General features: G+C 44.3%; 1 protein-coding gene across 6 annotated transcripts in view; it reads right to left on the minus strand.

Annotated features, from left to right (window-relative positions):
- Positions 1 to 21,336, minus strand: part of LOC138566370 (inter-alpha-trypsin inhibitor heavy chain H4-like) — a 1,003,937-nt gene that overhangs the window by 848,534 nt on the left and 134,067 nt on the right. For all 6 annotated transcript variants that reach the window (XR_011301923.1, XM_069643539.1, XM_069643537.1 and 3 more), the window contains exon 6: positions 9,737 to 9,865. Coding sequence is in view for 5 of the 6 variants with exons in the window: in XM_069643539.1 (XP_069499640.1) it covers positions 9,737 to 9,865 (129 nt within the window). In the remaining variant the exon portion in view is untranslated. The remainder of the gene's footprint in view (positions 1 to 9,736; positions 9,866 to 21,336) is intronic.

Raw genomic sequence — 21,336 nt, forward strand, 5'->3', positions numbered from 1 at the left:
TTCGTCCCTAAAAAGGAAAGTGACCTTAGGACTTGCATTGACTATCGCGCATTAAACCAAATAACGGTAAAAAACCGATACCCGTTGCCCCTGATACCAGAACTACTGGACCAAGTAAAGGATGCTCGTATCTACACTAAGTCGGACCTCCGAGGGGCGTATCATCTGGTACGAGTGAAAAATGCGACGAATGGAAGACTGCCTTCTGTACCAAATACGGATTGTTCGAATACAAGGTGATGCCTTTCGGGCTTTTCGACGCACCGGCAGCCTTCCAGTATATTATGAATGATGTCCTTCGCGAACTCATAGACGTCTGTGTTGTTGTATATATAGTCGACATCTTAGTATACTCTTCATCTGAATCAGACATGTGAAACACGTTCGTGCTGTACTAGAAAAACTATGCCAGCATAAATTATATGCAAAATTGGAAAAGTGTGTTTTTCATACTTCAGAAGTTGAATTCCTTGGATTTATGCTGACCCCAAATGGAGTTCGAATGGATTCACGAAAGGTGGATGCAATCCTCAAGTGGCCCTCACCAACCTCGATTAAAGGGGTACAGAGTATGCTTGGATTTGCGAACTGTTACCGCAGATTCATTCCTGATTTTTCACATCTTGTACACCCCATCACGGCTCGTTTGTGGAAAAATAAACGCTTCCAGTGAACAGAAGAAGCTGAAAAGGCCTTCCAAGACCTAAAACAGAAATTTACTTCAGCTCCTGTTTTAAAGCACCCACGTCCAGAACTTCCATACGTGGTTGAAACTGGTGCATCCAGCGTAGCCATGGGAGCTGTCCTTTCCCAAAAAGATCCTGAAACTGGTCAACTTCACCCGGTGGCTTTCTGGTCACGGAAAGTTTCAGCACCAGAGTTAAACTATGCAGTTACCGACAAGGAACTACTGGCCATCAAGTCGGCGTTCAAAGCCTGGCGGCCTTATCTTCTCAGAGCTCGACACACCATCACCGTAATCACGGATCACAGAACTTACAATATTTAAAGACAGCCAAGGCTCAATCATCACGCCAACTTAGATGGGCCTTATTCTTTGCGGAATATGATTTTGTGATTACTTACCGACCAGGTTGTCGAAATGGCAAAGCAGATGCCTTATCTCGTATTGGAATGGGAGAAGCATATTCAAATCCAGAACCGTACCCATAATTTCGGACAAAAGAATTTTTGGTATAACCACTCTACAGACTCTGGACGACATCCATAAAAAGATTCAACAGCCTTTCGACCCTGCAGCCTTACAAAGCTGGTTGAACAAAGGCATAGATTATTCAGTCACCGATCACCTACCATACTATCAAGGACGTCTTTACCTACCAAATAAAGAATTACAAGAACATGTTATCTCCAATTACCATGAGTCTTTGATAGAAGGACATCCTGGGATCGCTAAAACCGAGGCCAAGATCGAAAGACAATTCTGGTGGCCTAATTGGCGGAAAGACATTAAGTCATTTGTACTGTCGTGCAGTATTTGCACCCAAAATAAGACCCAGAAAAGGAAACCAGCATTACAACCTTTGGACATTCCGCCTACGCCTTGGCATACCTTATCCCTTGACTTTATTACTGACCTTCCCCCATGTAAAATAACACCATCCTAGTTATAGTGTATCTTTTTTCCAAAATGGTTCATTTTATTCCATTAAAGTGTCTACCTTCAGCCTCGACCTTGGCCAAGGAATTTCTAGAACATATCGTCCGAATACATGGATTCTCCTCGGTATTGGTTTCCGACCGGGGAAGTCCGTTCATTTCTCAGTTTTGGAGGAAAGGTTGTCAATTGGCCCAAATCGACGTTAGATTATCAACTAGCCACCATCCTCAAACCGATGGTCAAACTGAGAGGACCAATCAGACACTAGAGCAATACCGACGGTGCATGTTACACCAAACCGAAGGCAATTGGAAAGAAATTTTGTGGATATCCGAATATGCATACAACAACTCATTGCACTCAGGAACAGGACAAAGCCCATTTATACTATATATGGGCGACATCCTCGAACCTCTGAACTCGATTCGCCCCAATACTTAGAGATGCCCGCCATGAACCATCTAAATGCCACTATTACACAAGCTTTTAAAAAGGCAACGAACATTTGAAACAGGCTAAAGAGAGATACAAGAAAATTACAGATCAACATAGAAGCGAAGCTCCGAAATATCAGATAGGAGACCAAGTTTGGCTGGCTTCAAGACACATACCTTTAAAGGGGACTCGAACCTTTCACCCCAAGTATTTGGGACCTTACACTATTAAAGCCATTATTAATCCCGTGGCCGTCAAATTGGAGTTACCGTCAATTGTGCGAATTCACCCAATCTTTCATGTTTCACTTCTAAAGCCAGTACAACCAGGGACAAGGCTAACTAAACCACCTAACACCATCTTAATAGACAGGGAACCAGAATCTGAAGTAAAGAATATTTTGGACTCAAAAATAGTCAAATCAAGACTTTTTTATCTGGTTGACTGGAAAGGTTATGGTCCACAAGAAAGGTCATGGGAACCAAGTGACAATATTCATGCACCTCGATTGGTGAAAAGGTTCTCCCAGAATTTCCCAGACAAACCGAGACCAGTGAGGAGAACAGCCTTAGGAGGGGTCTTGAGGGGGGAGTGCTGTCACGATGCCTGCCCCAGACATCCGGAACAGGTCCATCTGTCCAGGGAACATGCACCCAAGAAGACACAGCAATTCCCAAAACCCCGCCTAGGGGCTATATGGGTTCAGTCCTGGCGCCATAGGCGCCAGGCTCATATTGCCAACTTTAAACTATGCAGGTCATCCTGCAAAGAACTCATGTACAGGCCATCATGAGCACAAAGGGGAGTCCCCCAGATGAACCATTCAGGAACAAATTTGATGACCCAGTCTCAGTTTAAACTGGGTCCCATTCCGTAAGTTGTATACATCACCTCACAGAGTGAGAAATACACAGTGTACCATATTTTTCATTTAATATAAAAAGATCATAGTTATATTTCGTAGGCCATCGTACACCAATCATAAAAAACACCACATACAGACATATATCAATGTGTAAAATGTGTAAAATGCATCTATTAACAATTTCATGATATAATCATAAAAGCACAGGTGACACAGCAAGGATTATATGAACCAGAGCAGGGCGGGCACACATTCTAACTTCCTGGCCCTATCTGGCTAACAAGTCACAGATATGCTCCGTGTTGCTGTGTCACCCAATTACAATGCTAAAACTAATTAGACATGGCGAATTTCCAGGTTGGTCAGATTGTGTCTGAGTGATTGTTTCTTATGCTCTAGATCTCGAATGCCCTTGAGAACACATTTCTCAAAGGTAAGGATCTCCTTCGTCACCTGGTTATCGGTAGGTGTAAACGAAGAGGGTCCTTTTAATCCCGTGTCTGAACTTTTTTCCGGTGGTTCTGAGTTCTTGAAGAAGGATTTTAGTCTAACTTTCTTCAGAAATTTTCTGATGTCTGTTTTGACTACAAACCAATCGGTACAGGTCGTGGGGACAACGTAGGGGTGTACGTAGGACCTATGGCCTACGAAATAAAAGTATGATCTTTTTATATTAAATGAAAAATATGGTACACTGTGTATTTCTCACTCTGTGAGGTGATGTATACAACTTACGGAATGGGACCCAGTTTAAATTGAGACTGGGTCATCAAATTTGTTCCTGAATGTTTCATCTGGGGGACTCCCCTTTGTGTGTTGATGTTGTCACTCATTTGTCCCCTGTATGCCTTTGAGTGTGTATCCGTTGTGTGGCTACAGGCCATCATGAGGCCATGAAGGGACTACTTTCCTTTAGGAACTATTTTGCTGCTTGGGTGTGGTACTGGAACTTCTTACCTGGGAACTACTTTTTGATGCTATTTAAACCATGCCCCGAAGAGCAGCACATGCTTCGCGTTATTCTGCATCTTAGCAGCGTAACGCTCACTGTGTCTGCAGTCCAGCATCCAGTCTACAGCCACACCGTCTTGTGTCCGGAGCGGATCCTAGAGAAAAGGAAAGAAGAAGAGAAGGTTAGAACAAGGAGATCATCTTTTCCTGGAGCAGCCGCACCTGTGGATAAAGGAAAAAGACATTAAAATAAACTGCGTCGCATTGCCAGCTGCAGCGCCGCGACATACTCACCTGTCTTCGGAGCATCTCCACGACCCGGCGCAGCACCCGTTGAATCGCCGCCCAAAACATCAGCATCTGAAAAGACAAGAACAAACAAAAGGTGAGCGGGGTTCCGCCAAAGACATTCTTTTATTACCGCAAGATACCTACTCAGAATTTTACCGCTCGAGGCAGCGCTGGTCACCATCCTACGTTAGACATTTTCGTGAAGGCACCACACCTGCAAAGAAGATAGAGAACTATTGGCTAATTACATTTGGAACAATATTACTTGCTATACAGTGCTTGGTACAAACAGACTCTTACCTAAGCGCTACCTTCATCCATCGAGGCAAACTCACTCCTTGGATCATGCGGCAAGGGAAAAGGTATGAAAGGAGCAAGAGTGAATTAACAGACATTTGAACTCTAAAAGAACTACACATTTGGTTTACACACTACTTACCTCGGAGCCATTGTTGTCTGGAACTCTGCCAAATACCATAGGATCAGCGAAGTAACTGAACTTCTACGCGCCCATGCATTCCACGCAGGATGGAGAGTTCATCCTTCCAAACAATAAAGTGAGACTTTATGTAGGGGAATACTGGAAGTTTTCAGGGAAAATAGTGTTAGTGTAACCTCTCTACCACGGGTGGCTTATCCCCTTTACTGCTTTTAGGAAAATGTTCTTGTGGGCCAGACAGACGAAACTGAGTGAGCAAGTGCAGTCGATCATCACTTCGCTACGAGTCACACTGGTGGAGACCGCAGCAGTCCAGCTTCGTTCGATGCCCCTGTGGAATCCAGGTGAGCGTAACAGCCTGGGACCTCAATAGATTCAACTCTCTCTTCCTAAATATCTTCATTATTGAGCACTTGGCTTATTTGCCTTCAACTCCATCAGGGTTGGTCTCTTCTCCAAGCAGCGAGTTGGTGGTACATCTCTTTCTACTGCTGGGGCCTCCCTCTGGAACAGCCTCCCTGTCTCTCTGAAACTTGAGGAGAACCCTCTCCTGTTCCGGGAGCACCTCAAGACCTTCCTCTTTGCTTCTGCTTTCTCTCCTCCTGATCTCCCGGCTGAATCTGAAACTGCACTGGTTTTCCTGGCCACCCTCTGATCTCTGGCCCAGGTCCCCCCCACCTATTGCACACCTGCAATGCCCCCCTGTCAACCTCTGTACTCGGGTACTGTTCTGTATCCCTACAGCCTCTACTAGCACTTCACACCTGATGTCTGCACCTACCCTTGCACTTGCCACCAGCTGGCTGCACTTCTATTTATTCTATTTATTTTCTATATTCTTTCACTGTCATCCTATGTACTGCACTGCCCCTCCTTTCCCCCCTGCACTTTTCCCTTTCCCCCCTCCCTTGCTCTTGCACGATCTGAATGTCACCTGGCCTAGTAGGATCGCTGTCTCTCTCTTCCCTCTGTTTCCACTCCCTTGCCTCGTCGCACCTTGAACCACTTGTGTATAGGCGCGTTATAGATACCATATCATATCATATCATATGCAGATGACCTTGTGGTTCATGATCATACTTTTTCTGGCTTAGCAAAAGCAGCCAGGGCTTTGGGAAAATATAGTAAGGATAACCATCTTACAATAAAAAATGAATACAATTCAGGTTATACTTTTCATGGGGAATAGACCTCGACTTAACATCATGGAGGACACTATTCAATATGGTTCAATATAGATACCTCCGTTTTTTAGGAGTCTCGGAGAGGCTACGCAGAATGCATTAGCCTTCAAAATCGAAAGGCACTGCAATTAACGTCATTTATATCACAATTCATTAGGCGTATGGGTGGGTTCACTCTTGAGGGGGCTTAACGACTATCAGCAAGTCACATTCTGGCTTTTTTATATAGCCTTGACTATTTAACTATTTTGAATCTGTCATGACTACAAAGAATTGAGGACCGATTTTGGAAAATAATATTGGGTCTTTCAATATGTGTACCAATGGGAATATTACGACTTGAGTTGGGACTCATTTCCCCGGAAGCCACTGTTTTGAAGAGATGCTTCCTATTGAACATTAAAGTCATGACCAATCCCCAATGTCAATTACTACACTCCTTGGGGGAGAACATGAAAATCAGAGGGTCTGCTAAATATAAGGGCACAGTGATGAAGTTGTTTGAAAATGAAGATTGCAGACCGGATTGGAAAGAGAATTATTATGTGCTAAAAGCGGTTTTTGAAAAAAAATCAGCTGAATGGGATTGGTGTTGTAACTTCTCCCATTTGGCAACTTTAAAATCATATGAGCATGTGGCCGAAATGAGATATATTTTTAGGAAAGAACAATCATACCTGATGCTCAATCCCTCTAAGAATTTTCGAAAATCCATTCTCCTTTTTCATATAAAACCGTTTTTACAACATTGGGTACTGCATTAAAGCTACCCAAAAAGGGAGAAGCTGACCATTATGTAAGAATCCAAATAAATTGGAATCGGCCAACAATGTTTTAACTGAATAAAGTGAACTAGACCCCATGTATATACGTTACCTGCTTGAGTACGTAATGAATGTGATTCTATTAAAGATATTGCATTCTGGAGATGCTGTTTGAATACAAATAGTAATAGCTTGCTGATGGCATTATAGAGAGTTTGGCTTGATGTATTAAAACATAGAGCAGTTAACTTGATATTTAGTTGATGATCTTAAAGATGAGACCTGCATAGGTAATTAAGGCATTAAAAGGTATTCTAGATGAGAAATCTTGATAGATTATGATTTTAATACATTTTGTATTGTGATGATTTTATGTGAAAATACATTTCTTCTTTTAAAATAAAAGTATTTGACAGATATGAAATGATGTATGTGAATATGCATGGATTTCTTGATTTAATAATGTACTTAAATGAGTAAAGTTTAATCAAATGAATCACAATAAATAAATAAAACAAAGGATATGCCACAAAGAAATAGTTGTTATGTATGTGGATGTCTGATGTTGAGGATATTACACATGGGGCCTCATTAGGACCCTGGCGGAGTGGGTTTCCGCCAGCGCTAATCGCGGCGGACCCGTCCGCCGTACTACGAGTTCCCTTAGCGCCATGGAGGTTTTCTCCGCCTGGTTTTACCAGGCGGAGAAAACCATGGCGCTACGGGACCTCGTTGTTAATTACGCCACCGTATTTTACGGTGGCGTAATTAACTCCTTCCCCACTCCCATTATACCCTATGGGGCAAGAATGGGAATGGGGAAGGGCAGAATGGGGATTGGGGATTTACCGCTCCGCCAAGGTCGGAATGGGGCGGTAAATCCGCCAACCCCCATGGCGCTATCGACGGCTTTCCGCCGTGCTTCGCGGTGCATTTAGCACCGCGAAATCCGCCAGGGTCCTAATGAGGCCCATGGTGTCATAGACACCTAGAATATTGGTGATATACATAATGGAATAATACTGTGCTTGCTACCAGCATTATGCACAATGCGGCTGTGACAGGATGCCGTGTAGGGGGGATGTGACAGCCCGGTTTTCTTATTAATAAATACAATGAAGCTGTTCATATGGTTACAAAAAGGGGTTTTTGCTAATCAGACCCCCCTTTCATAAAAAGCTCCATGCCAAAAGCACAGTTCAACATTGTACCTTCACTGCACCACTCCCCTGGCATCTGCAGGACATGGCAGGTTCAACTGTCACATGTGCACACCAAGTCCCTGCGTACAGATGGAGCAATTTCACCTCTGTACCTCTGAACTAAAATAAATAATTGTTGCCTTAATAGTCTGGTGGGTAATATCTAACAATAAACCATATCTGGTTATTGTATGGTGACTGATAAGAGAACACAAGTATTAAAGCCACACCAATTCAATAGCATACACATTTCAACCCTATGAACCAGGTCAGCAGTGTCAGGGCAATGTATATTTATGGCTAGCATGGCTGCCTCCTCTGCCCCAAGTCAGATAATTGCCAGGAAGTGCCTTCTTTTGATTCCCTGGGAGGAAGGGAAACACTTTGCCTCAGAGCTCAAGAGCTCTCAACAGGAAATCTCCTGTGAACCTTGATTCAATGGGCACTTACATAACAAAGGCCAGCCTCACACCAGAGTGTTTATCACCACGGGACCTTTGAAGTCTGCAGCCTTGGGAAGGCGCAGAGTTAGATTAGCCACAAAGGGAATCTACCAGATAATGGGTCCCACCATTTTAGTTTTCTGTTGAGGTTCTCTTCCTTCTGTTGCCTATATTTCCTACAGAACAAAGCACCTGGGGTATGATACAAGAAGGCAAAGGTCACATCTTAAAGCAACAGGGGATTTGGCACCTTACAGCAGGCAATCCCTGGGACATTTTGTCTTTGTATGGAGGGGATCCATCACCCCTTCCGTGATTCTACATTGCACATTGCGAAGAAGAAGAATACCACTTTGGACTGCTATTGGGAGTGAGTTCCATTCCAGAGGTCTCTGCAACCAAGGAGAAGATAGAAGGCATCCAAGTCAGAGGAAAGCTCTGGTCCCTAACCATCCCCAGGGCACATTGGGGTTAACCGTTGTGGACCAAGGCTGTCCATTCTACCAGCTGTACAGGAAACAGAATCTTCATTGGAGGTGAAGGATCCCTTGTAGAAGCCAGGCAAACTCCCTATACTGTGAGAGCAGGGCAAGAACTCACTTTGTCCTAGTGCCCCTTGATTGTGACTCCCACCAACGTGGGAAATCTAAAGCAACCTGGAATCCTTGTTCACTGCTTCGAGCTGCCTTCAAAAAGCTACACCTGTGCTTGATGCCTTTGAGACATCACAGTACCCGCTTGCTGCTTTTTACACACTTTTTACATTTACTAACTGCTGACTGCATTTTTTAACTGATTGGATGCAGCCCCCCACCATTGCTGCACTTTCTCTCCTGAACACTTCTGCGTTCTCTTTACAGGGGCTGGACTTCTGTCGCTTTAGTATTAGCGTGGGGCTGAGTAGGTGGTTTAGCTACTGTTCATCACTGTACTCTAGCAGCGTGATAGTCATTTCATCACTGGATCATGTTCATTATTTATTAAGACTAAAATATTGTGTGGACCTTCTGGTGGATACTATGGTATTTATATACCTATGCTTTTGGAAGTCTAGAGCGAAATTCATTCATGTTGTATTATCTTGACCCTAATTCAGAGAAACATAATATAACCCAAAGTGTTAACAAGGTTATTGGGTGTAAACACACACCTACATACATTTGGGGGAATATCTGCAGGTATGATTTATCTTTTAAATAGGAACACTTAAATTAAACGTGTATGTTATATTGTCTCACATTGTCTGTCACCTGCTGTCGTTAAAGTCATAGCTTATAAATCACATCACATAAGGTTGCGTATTATTCACGGGGATCACACACACACACACACACACACATCCACCCACCAACCCACAAAAACACGCACACACACACACACACACAGACATAACTAATTGAAACGTGGTATGGACCAAATATCTTTTGGGAGAGACTGTTGGCCAGCACTGTATGGCTCCAGCCTTTGACTTTTAAGCCGACTTGCATGAGATGGGCATGCTCCCTCCACTAGCTACTGTCACATACATTGCATATATTTACCTGCACATCTCCAGACGAGGAACTTCTCCTCACATCATAGTTTATCATGAGGTCACCATCTAAAAGAGAGACTTCAAGTCCAGGATTTTTGCGTTGCTGATCGATGGTTGGATTGAATGAGACATGTGCCTAAACATTAAAGACAAAAGCGATAAGATACATCAGGTAAGAAACAAAGTTGCAGAAGAAAGCAAGCAATAGGGTACCAAGAAAGTTACTGAATGTTACAATAAAAATACAGTATTTTAAGCAGTAGCATTCCTACAATGTTATGAACAACTATGATTAAAGTGAATCAGTTCAGTGGACATGTTACCGTGATTATATTTGCATAATGCTTAATGCCGAATTCCTATGTGCTGTGGTAATGGGTGTTACATTTACCCCATTTAATGGTATTCAATTCATCAAGCTCATAAGGATGAATGGCTCAGTCGGCTCTCCTTTGTTAAAAACCTCTTACATTAGTTAACTTTGCACACGCATCTCTGATGCAATCACTCTCCTATCACACACAAATATTATATTTGGATACCCACTGCTAATCAAGCATTGATGTTCAGAGCCCCTGAACATCAATGTTGGTGCTTTCTGAAGTTGGACACCTCCATACTAGATGAACTCTTATATGAGCACAAGGTAGACATATTGATTGCTATGTTAAAATAGATGTGCCATCTGTGGTTCCTATACAATTAAAGGTTAAGAGCACCAATAAATGTAACTTTCTAAATAACTTAGGAATCTTACAATGTTATGCTAACGTATTTTATGCTATGTTATAATATGTTTTGGGGTCTTAAATTGCATGGTTCCTCTATTGACATGTCCTCTTTAGGTCATGCTGGAAAGGGTGTTTTGCTGCTAATGGCTAGAGGTGGGGGAGATATACAATTCATGGGTAAAGCCGAGCCAGAGCCGAGCCATGGGGCCTGGCTTGGTTCTAAGAGCCAAATGTGAGCCAAGCCAGACAAAAACAAAACGTCCACCTTTCAGCCTGTCGCCTCAACCCTTTAAAAAGAAACAATGCATGGCAGCCTCCCTCCCTACCTGCACAATACTAAACGATACCTGATTTGTCCAGGATCACACACCTGCATTTTTCCCCAGTCTGAACTTTAGACACTTGACCACATATTTTTTCATCACTATAAATGTGTGTCAATGTATAGTTCTGATGAGGTATGCTCGTTTTCATAAACATGATTTAAAAGTACACACATCACAATATAAATCAACCTAACAAATATATGAAGCCTTATGTTAAGCAAAAATATGGATTATAGCATTGTCTTCACTATCCTGGATGTAACGCTACACATACCAGAATGCAAAGTATGCAGGCCTACAAAATCCCCTGTGATTTGCAACTGTACTTTCAAGACATAGTGTTGGAGTGACTTGTGAGATGTGAGTGTAGAATGTCCTCCATGGTGTTTCTCTTCAATGTGCTGCAGCCCAAGTATGATGTCATGGAATGTTGATGACAGTGTTCCTTGTTGAGGTATAATAAATGTTCTAATGTTGTCAGTTGGAGAAAGAGCTGAAGGAGAGGAGTCTCTCAATGTTGGGGGTCTTCTTATGCTGTTATATACTAAATAAATCTTAAGTATCACTTACCTGTCTGCGTCAGCCTCTTCATAACAATGGCGACGAGGATGGGATGTCGAGGCCACAGCGGATAGGTGAGAGGAGACCCCCAGCAGCCAGCCACATCTGTTTGGCTCCGGAAGGCCTTTGAGGACCCGCGGAGGAACGGTCTGCACCGCCCCAGAGCCCGGGTGAAGAGGAGCGGCGGCCCCATCCCAGCCAGTTGGAGCCGCGGTTCGCCGGGGGGCTACTCCGCACCATCCGTGCGTTGAGCGGGCCCCAGCGCGAACGACAGGACAACCGCTGAGGTCCATCGGCGTGAAGAGACTCCCAGCGCGACCTTACCGCCCCAGAACCCCGGTGAAATGAGGTGGTGGCTTCCCCCCCAGTCAGCAGGAGCCGCGAGCTGCCAGGGGCTGCTCCGCATCGCAAGTGCGTTGAGCGCCTCGTCGCGAGTCGCCGTGGGCTGCTCCGCGTCGCTTGCGCGTTGAGCGGCCCTCCACTGTGAAAGACGGGACGGCCGTCTGGAGCCTCTCCAGTCCCACAAGGAACTGATCCGTCTCCACTGGGGCAGACGTGGCGATAAAGTGGGGGCGAGCGGGCTCTGACAGGACCAGAGGCACGAGGGAGGTTGCTCCGCCCCACTCCTGCGTCGAGCGGCCGCCCACCCTCGCAGTTGCTGTCTGCCGCTGTGCCCCGGGTGTTGAGCACCCACCGGACACCTGCATCTTTGCCCAAGTAAGTGCAAGTTTTTGTTTCCGCCGCGGATCCTGCACGGGACCCATCCCCACGGTTGTTCGACTTGAACAGAAGGAACCCAAGTCGAGCCAATTTACCGTATTCCTCTGAATAGAGGGTCAAGTTACATCAGAAGGGGGCCAAGACTTTACCGTAACAGACGTAGAAGGGGGTAAATCAGGACTAATTCAGCATTCCTCTGTGTGAAATGCTACTGCAAGTTCTTTGAGGGGGGTTAACTCTACTGTTGCAGCAAAGAGGGGTTTACAGTGACAGCAAAGGTGTTCCCAGCGTCAGATTACCCCAGCATCAGATAGGAAAATCCTTGTATGTCGACCCAGCAGAGAAGAGTTTTTCTTTAGCTACAGCAAGTACATAAAGTCCTTAAATACAAGTGCGACAAAGAAAAAGGAAAACACTACTCTGAACTAGAATTGCAACTGAAGATATGGCAGCTTTACCCGGCATATCTGGACCACCCATATTTATGCCTACGCCAGGGGCGGCAAAAATTGCCTGGCCCCAATGGCGCAAGGGTTTTATGCATTATATGAAGGCGGCTGGGGGAACGGCGTATTCCAGCGAAAGGAAGGTAGCGTTATTGCTTCATTTTTTGGGTTACGAAGGACAAAGAATTTTTGAGACTCTCCCTCATTTGGCAAGTGATGGAAGCGGGGATGAATTGAATAATTTCGAGTCGGCTCTGATGAGACTAGACAAGCATTTCAACCCAAAAAGAAGCACGATTTTAGAACGTTACAATTTCCGCATGCGTGTACAAACCCATGGGGAGTCTGTTGAAGACTATGTGACTGCCCTCCGTCATCTGGCCCTAACGTGTAAGTTTCAGGGAAGTTTTGACGAGCACATCCGTGATCAATTCATGACACATTGTAGGTCAAACAAGATACGCGAGGAACTGTGGTTGAAGGACGAGCCAAACTTGGACGAGGTATTGGACTTAGCCAAACGAGTAGAACATTCGCTGGCATGTGTCGCCAAGTTATCAAAGGCCGAAGGAGGGGACTCCAAAGAAGCCAGGCCAGAAGTATTGAAGGTGAATGAAGGAAAGAATAAGAGGAAGGGAAGAAACAAACAAAAGGAGAGGAATAATGCGGAAGAAAGAAGAACTCAAGAGTCGACGGAAAGAGAAGAAAAGAAAGATGAGAGATTGTGCTATAGATGTGCCAGTGCGACACATTTTGCTTCTTCCGTAGTTTGTCCAGGGCGGAAGGCGATATGCAATAAATGCAAAAGGAGAGGACACTTTGGGACATGCTGCAAGAACTACCAGTTTAGCCAAGTGAATCAAAGGAAAGTCCTATACGTGAATGAAGAGGAGGAAGGGAGGTCATCAGAAGATGACACCGTAATGTCTTTGCAAAATGTCATTGTGAACACTGTCAATGTTGTTGGTAGGGATGATGTCCTGGATGATTGTGAGCGCCCTTATACTGTGTTGACCGTGAATGGATGCAAGGTGTCGATGATGGCTGATTCAGGGTCAAAGATCACGCTGATATCCAAATCCGCATTTGAGAATGAATTGAAGGGGGCAGTGTCGGCATTGTCGGTGCCAGACATTTGTCCAGGGGGATACAACCAAGAAAAAATTGAATTGCTGGGGTATGTCTGGAGTAAGTTTGAATTTAAAGGACGATGCTGTGAAGGGAAGGTGTATGTGACAAAGAAAGGTCAATCCTTGCTAGGATGGAGAGAGCAAAAGAATTTGGGAATCAGATTTGACCCCAACCATCCAGATCAAGTATTACAAGTGTCAGAAGCATGTTCATCACGTAGCAAGTATGTGAGAGAGCATGGGAAGGTATTTGACGAGACATTGGGAAGAGTGAAGGGTTTTCAGCACCAGATATTGTTGAAAAGAGGCAGTGTCCCCACCGTGGCGAAACTAAGGCCAGTCCCTTTTGTGTTAAGGGACAGAGTAAAGAAGGAATTGGAGAAACTTCTTAAATCAGGTGTGATTGAAAGAGCTGGGGGGGTCGAGTGGGTTTCCCCGGTCGTCATTGTGAAGAAAAGTTCAGGGGATCTGAGGCTGTGCGTTGATATGCGCGAGTTGAATAAGTGTGTGTTGGTGGATAGACACCCACTACCCAACATGGGTGAATTATTGACCATGGTGGGTGGAGGGAAGTACTTTTCTAAACTGGATATGACGTCAGCATATCATCAGGTGGAATTGGAGGAGGGATGTAGGAAAGTTACGGCGTTTGTGACACATGAAGGAGTGTTTCAATTTAGGAGGATGCCCTTCGGGTTAGCCTCTGCTTCCTCAGTGTTCCAGAAAATCATGGATCGCTTGTTGAAGGGGGTGAAGGGTGTGTTCTGTTTTCAGGACGATGTGTTGGTCAGCGGTTTGACATTGGAGGAGCATGACAGGAATTTGTGTAAGGTGTTGAAGATATTTGAGGAAAGAGGAATCACTCTTAAGGAAGAAAAATGCAAATTTGCAGTGACTAAAGTGGACTATTTGGGACATGAGGTATCGGGAAATGGTATCAGACCCAAGGAAGAGATGGTGAATGCCATAAAGAGAATAGAAAGACCAATTGATAAGAGTGAACTACGCTCTTTTTTAGGAATGACGGAGTTTTATCAGAAATTTGTGATAAATTATGCTGATAAAGTACATGAGATGAGAAAGATTCTGAGGAAGGGTGCTGAATTTGTGTGGAATAGTCAGTGTGATGCGGAATTCAATGGTATAAAAGAAGAGATAAACTTAGCCCAGCCTTTGGGGTGTTTTGACACAAGAAAGCCATCCATCATCACTGTGGATGCTAGTGAAAGAGGTTTAGGTGCGGTGTTATCTCAGAGACAAGGCAACGGGTCCGAGGGGGTGATAGCTCATGCCTCGAGGGGCCTCAAGGGAGCGGAAGTGAGGTATTCCGTTCTCGAGAAGGAGGCGTTGGCATGTTTCTGGGCGGTGGAGCGATTCAAAAACTTTGTGTGGGGTGTAGAGTTCGTAGTTCGGACTGATCATAAACCGCTTAAAGCCATATTCGAGAACAAGGGCCTTGATAAGGTTTCCCGCAGGGTGGCAGGATGGGTCACCAGAATGCAAACGCATTGTTTCAAGATGGAGGTTATTCCTGGGAAGGAAAATATATTGGCTGACAATTTATCAAGGATGAGAGTAGTTGATTCTGATGTTGTGGAGGATGAAGAGTTGGAATTAGTGTTCGTTAACACAGATGGTATAGTGTCCAAGCAGGAGTGGTTGGAAGGGATGAGGAGCGATGAGAATATAAATAAAATAATTCCGTATGTTGTTTCCGCCGCATGGCCCAACAAAGTGGAAGTGGCAGAGGGCGCGAGGCCGTATTGGGAAGTGAAGGATGAATTGTCGGTCATCGGTGGGGTATTGTTCAGATGGAGAAGGGCTGTGGTTCCGGTTGGACTGAGGAAGAGGGTGATAGAACTGGCACACTGTGGTCACATAGGAGTTACCAAAACCAAAGGGGTGTTGAGGGAAGACTATTGGTGGCCGGGCTTTGACAGAGAAATAGAAAATTGTTTAGAAAATTGTCAATTTTGTGTCAAGAGTGGGAAGGGATCAGTGGCTAAGAAGCAACCTTTTGTGGACGTGGGTCTTCCGTCCAGGATATGGAGTGACCTCGCCATGGATATCCTGGGTCCTGTGGAATTGGGGTATGGGCGTGGAAAGTTCATAGTCTTGGTGGTGGATCTGTTCTCCAAGTGGGTGAATTATAAAATTGTGAGAGATGTCACTGGAGAAACCATGATAAAGACCTTGCAGGAGATATTTTCCAGTGAAGGTCTGCCGGAGAGTTTGTTGACGGACAATGGTCCCCAATTTGTGGGGGGGAATTTCACCAACTATTTAAGGAAATGTGGAGTGCGTCACAAAAGGACTTCATTATATCATCCCGAATCGAACGGTGTTGTTGAAAGAATGAATAGATGCGTGATGGAGAGTATTCGCATGGGGGAAGAATGTGGATTGGATAAGTTGGCTGTAATACAGAATAGGATCTGGGGCCCTAAGAATGGCGCCTCATTCAACGACAGGGCTGTGCCCGTTTGAGCTTATGAGGGGCAGGAAGCCATATTCCATGGCGGGTCCGCTGTGGCTGGGTAGGAGTAGAGAAACTGATTTGGTTATTGATGAGGTAAGAAAGTCGTTGGTGAGGAAGAAGTCTGAATGGGTGGCGCGTGAAAACCTGAAGAGAGGTAAGAAAGAGTTGCGCGTAGAGTGTGGAGATTGGGTTAGGATCAAGAAAGGAATTGTAAAAAGGAAAGGAGATTCTCTTTATTCGGATCCAGTCAGAGTGGTGGCGGTCATGAAAGGGGCCGTGCGTGTGACTGGAGGGCAAGTATGGAATAAAGATAGAATTGCTGCGGTCAAGAGAGGGCATATCTAGCATGTGCCAGTGCTGGACATATTTAAGTGTGTTATTGAGGTCATCAACATGAAACCCTTAGATTATTTTGTGTTATCGGAATTTGGATTATATAAGTGAAGTTAAAAAAAAAAAGGGGGAGATGTGTTGGAGTGACTTGTGAGATGTGAGTGTAGAATGTCCTCCATGGTGTTTCTCTTCAATGTGCTGCAGCCCAAGTATGATGTCATGGAATGTTGATGACAGTGTTCCTTGTTGAGGTATAATAAATGTTCTAATGTTGTCAGTTGGAGAAAGAGCTGAAGGAGAGGAGTCTCTCAATGTTGGGGGTCTTCTTATGCTGTTATATACTAAATAAATCTTAAGTATCACTTACCTGTCTGCGTCAGCCTCTTCATAACACATAGGTCCTCATTACAAGGTCCCTGGTCTGGTAAAAATGCCAGAATAATTGGCGGTAATACCAGCACCAGCGTTTTTCACAGGTTATGGACAGGTTATTGTACGTAGTATTGGGCTGAAACACTAGAGGAGCTGTCCACAGTCTTTTAATAATCACAAGTGAGAGCAACAGGCAGCAGTACTAGGTTCTGGGTGGTGGGAGATTGATGACAAAAATTAAAGTGCTAATTGGCAGGTGGAAAACCTCACATCTAGGCAACCAACCCCTTGTCTAGGACCAGTTTGACTCCAACTGTCTCATTTGGAAAGTGAGCAGTACATCAAGACCCCATGGCCACTGGACTTAGCCTGGGAGGTGTAAAGAAATGATCCTGTGAGGCTCCTTATACAGTAAAGGAAAATGCCCCAGCAAACCCTATTACCCATCAAACTGCGTAGTGCAACATCTAGGCTAGAAGACAAATATGCCTCATATCTGACAGAGCAAAGAACAAGGGATATGTAAGCATGTGGTGTGCACATTACACACATTATACACTATTTTTATTATCGTTTGAGCAAACACTGTATGTACGGTATTCCACTACATATAAAATCAGCTTTTTGTGTAATGCACATTCAACAGAATAATATCTAAGTGAACCCATTTCTGCCAGCCATTGGAAATATGAACTGACCAAGTAGAGGGATTTGCCCAGGATTGCATAGATAGACCAAATGTCAAAGCCAGCTTTTCGGTTTGCACAGTTTGCAGATTTGCAGGTTACTGACCACACATGACCGCATTGAATCTTTAGTTTTGCAGCAACATGCAATACCTAGCAGGCCAGAGATAAACAAAGCAGTCTGTGCAAGTAGATGAGTGCATGCAGTTCTATTAACTGCCACCTCCATTTTAGTCTACCCTGTGAATGCAACATAGGAAGAGGTGATGCTTGGCTGCAGATGGGCTCTTCGTTCACAAAGTCACTTGAGCGGAGCCAGGGCCATGCATTTGGCTCTAACCAGGCTCGAGCCTGCTCTGGCTCCAACAACTCTACTAATGGGGTAGCAGAAGGAAAGCAATGCTGCTCTAGTTAAAACAATAGTGCCAGTCACAAGAGACAGGTACAATACAACAATACATGAGAGAAACCGTGCTATGATGCTGGTAAGATTCTATGTATTAACAAAATGCTGTGATTTGTGTCAGGGTGGACAGCTGCTTTGTCCTGGATGGTGTCCAGAGTTAGCGGCATGAGTAATCATTTGGAAGCAGTTGGTGTGTTTGTCAATATTAGGTGTGGAGGTGCAGGATACTTCCTCTATTTCCTAGGTATAGTAGTTTGAGATTGGTGCTAAAGCATCTTTGTGTACATTTTAGAATTGAGGTAATGGTCACACCCTAAAAAGTCACCAGCTTCTTCTCACACCACCAGCCACTCGCCTCTGCAGTCTCCTCCTGTTGCCATTGTCTCTCGCTCTTGCTTTCTCTCTTTCTCCTTCTCTTCTTCTCTCTCCCACCCTCTCTTTCTCTCTCAAACTCTCCCTCCCACATTAAATATATTGCGCATATGTATGCCAAAAAATGCGAGGAGAGGGTGCAAGGCCAGTGATTCTGGAAGGCATGACAACTTGTGTTTGAGAGATAATTCTTTGCAGAATATGAAAACCTGGGATCCTATTTCTCTTTCTATAGACAGAATATGCACGTTAAACTGTAAAACTGTTAAACTGTAAGCCAAGTTTCCCTTTTACAGTTAAAGCTGACCCAAGAGCATTTGGGATAAAGACTGTCCTTGGATCCTTAACATGGTTCTGAAGAACACATGTCAAAGTCTTTCCATAAAGTCACTCCCAATGTCTTTAAGCAGCTATTTCTTAATGGATCTCCTACCTCTCTTGTGTAAAATATGTGATTGAGGGTGGAGTGTGTGAATGATGGAGGAGAGAATGCATTTCATTAAGGCCCTGAGACTTGCCCATGTCTCCAGAGTTTAGTTATTGTTGCCTATTCATGTACTATGAAAATATATCTTATTTTGTTAAGATGTGTTTCAATGGTCGCAACCATATCTGCATGAAACACTACACGTTGGGATATTAGTTGGGCAAGATAGTACAATTATATGTCACATAGACTAAGAAAGACCACTAGTTTAATATTTTTCTAATTTTAGTCATAGTGTAAAACTGGCCCAGACATACCGTTTAACACCTTCCATGAACCTCTTCAATAGCACCCCAGGAACCCATTATGTTAGAACAGAAAAGGTGTAGTTCAATTTTGGTGCCATCACATTTTTTTATAAATGTGCCCAACCCCCATTTAGATAAATGTAAAACATTCTATTTACCAATGTCTAATTGTATGTCAAATGAGTAAGTGCCTATTTTTTCCTACACCACGTCAGAGAGTTACTGGTTCAGATCTATTCACAAAATGTTGGCTCAGTGGAATGTACACAAAACCCAAATCACCAATGCATGGATTTGAAGTACTAATTTTCAGAAGAGCCTTACATTACCCCAAATTAATTTTGTAGACAGAGAATACAAAACATTCTTACACAGTTCTTAGTATCCCCAGTAACAATGTTCTTGATTTGGATAGTGTCACCATGATGTCATCCACATGCAAGAGGCCTTTTCCCTTCCAATATCATGATCCCTTTTATGACATCAATGCTTCTCATGGTAACCTTTGTGACTCGTCTACCACGCTGATACCCATCCCAGGAAATTAAAGTGCAAATCTAGTGTGATGCTATAAGCTGTATGATGCATCAAGCCATCTGGAGTATCGTCTGCCCTTAAGGTCACATACCCACATTGACAACCTTGTATATGCCTCATCTTCTTCATCCTATGCAATAGTTAGCTCAGGCGGTCATGGTGAGTGGTAAGGTTAACAGCTGTCACCCTCCCTGCTTCATCATCGAACTTTGATGTCTCACCAGCGCCAAGTGATAACTATCTTCCAAGCTTCATATATGTCCAAAGATCATTCCTCTGCATACCCCCCATAGAGCTGGACTACATGATCCGTTCACTGCAAAACGCTTCTCAATCCGGATCACCACCAATTGCAACCTTCTCTGTCCTACTCGGTTTCCTGCATACGTCACTATGTCTAAGCAACGTTCCTTCCTTTCTTCAAGGGATCCTCAGACCCTTCCTTTGGTACCCTCATTGTATTATTTGTGAGAAGCCCATAGGGGTCTCTTCCTGGCCATGGGGGGCATTTCAGAGCTCTCTGGATATGTACACTACCGTGTTTTCTGATCATTTGTAAATAGCACCCTACCCTGTTTCACACATCCATACCTTATATTCCACTACCATGTTCCAGACCCATCCCGACAGGATAGCTCAGTGGCAACTTGCTTGCCTTGGGAATAAGACGACACGAAGCAACACACGTTCGATCCCTGGGTCTGCGCTTACACAACTAAGAGACATATTCCTGTAACAGTGCCCTGATGCCCCTAGGCTATGTGAGCGCTTTGAAAATGAAAATAAATAAAATCACAAGGTGCTGGTTCCGTAAATCAACTGTTTGTTTAGAGAAATTTGCAAAAATATATGTCTTATGGCCTTCCTGTTCATTTGGACCCTTCTTCTGAGTCCTGGCAGGGACATGCCTTACTTGCTGATAAAGCATGGGACCCAGCATTTTGCAGTCCTTGCCACATATGCTTTTAATCCTTTTTGGCATGGTTGGGTACATCAATTCGAAAAGCTAATCGACTCTCCCCTTTCTATTTTCGCAAAATACCAAATTCATGCAGATTATCTCTTCTGCTGCAGTCTTTCAGATCTCTGTGTGCAGCCTTCACCTTTTCCACCTGTGTCTGCAGATGTACTCTTTCTGCCGTCTCCACCATTTGCTTCATTTTTTCTTCCACTCCATATAACCTTTCCAAAACTTGTCAATATCCGTTTTCAAAACCACTAAGTATACTTCAAGCCGGCATCTACAATGTTGACTGTAGTGGTCCCGCTGGCTGCGAACCTCATTGCCCCAGCACCATTTACACATTGTTGCTGTAATGAGGCTGTACGAGGCTTGGTGCTCAGAAGCACCGTAAGTATATTATTGAAAAAGTCATTTCTGCCGCACTGCAGCGTGTGTGTCCCCGCTCCCCCCCTTTGTGCTGATTGTTTGTTGTGTGGCCTGCCCTCCCGCTCCCTCCAGCTGCGCTACCTTTGGCTTATGATCCTTTTTAGTAGCCACCCTAGGCAGCCCCTGCTGTTGCAACTGCATCGGCAGAGGACCTGAGGCTAAGGTCAGCTCCAGTGTATGCAGCTCCAGTGGTGTCTGCTGTGGTAGCAAGTAACCTGCAGCCATCAACCTGCTGTGACTTCTATCATGTAAGTTGAATCTGTGTGTGTTTTTTTTTGTGTGCTCAACATTTTTTTGCATTTTCCCCCCTTCTAGAAAAGTCGAAACTGGGTGTGTTGTATCTGCTGTGCTAAAAAAACATAGCCTTTTTCCCCCTTCTAGGG

Source organism: Ambystoma mexicanum, chromosome 2p, assembly GCF_040938575.1.
Source record: "Ambystoma mexicanum isolate Mex_15411 chromosome 2p, UKY_AmexF1_1, whole genome shotgun sequence".
NCBI classification, from domain to species: domain Eukaryota; kingdom Metazoa; phylum Chordata; class Amphibia; order Caudata; family Ambystomatidae; genus Ambystoma; species Ambystoma mexicanum.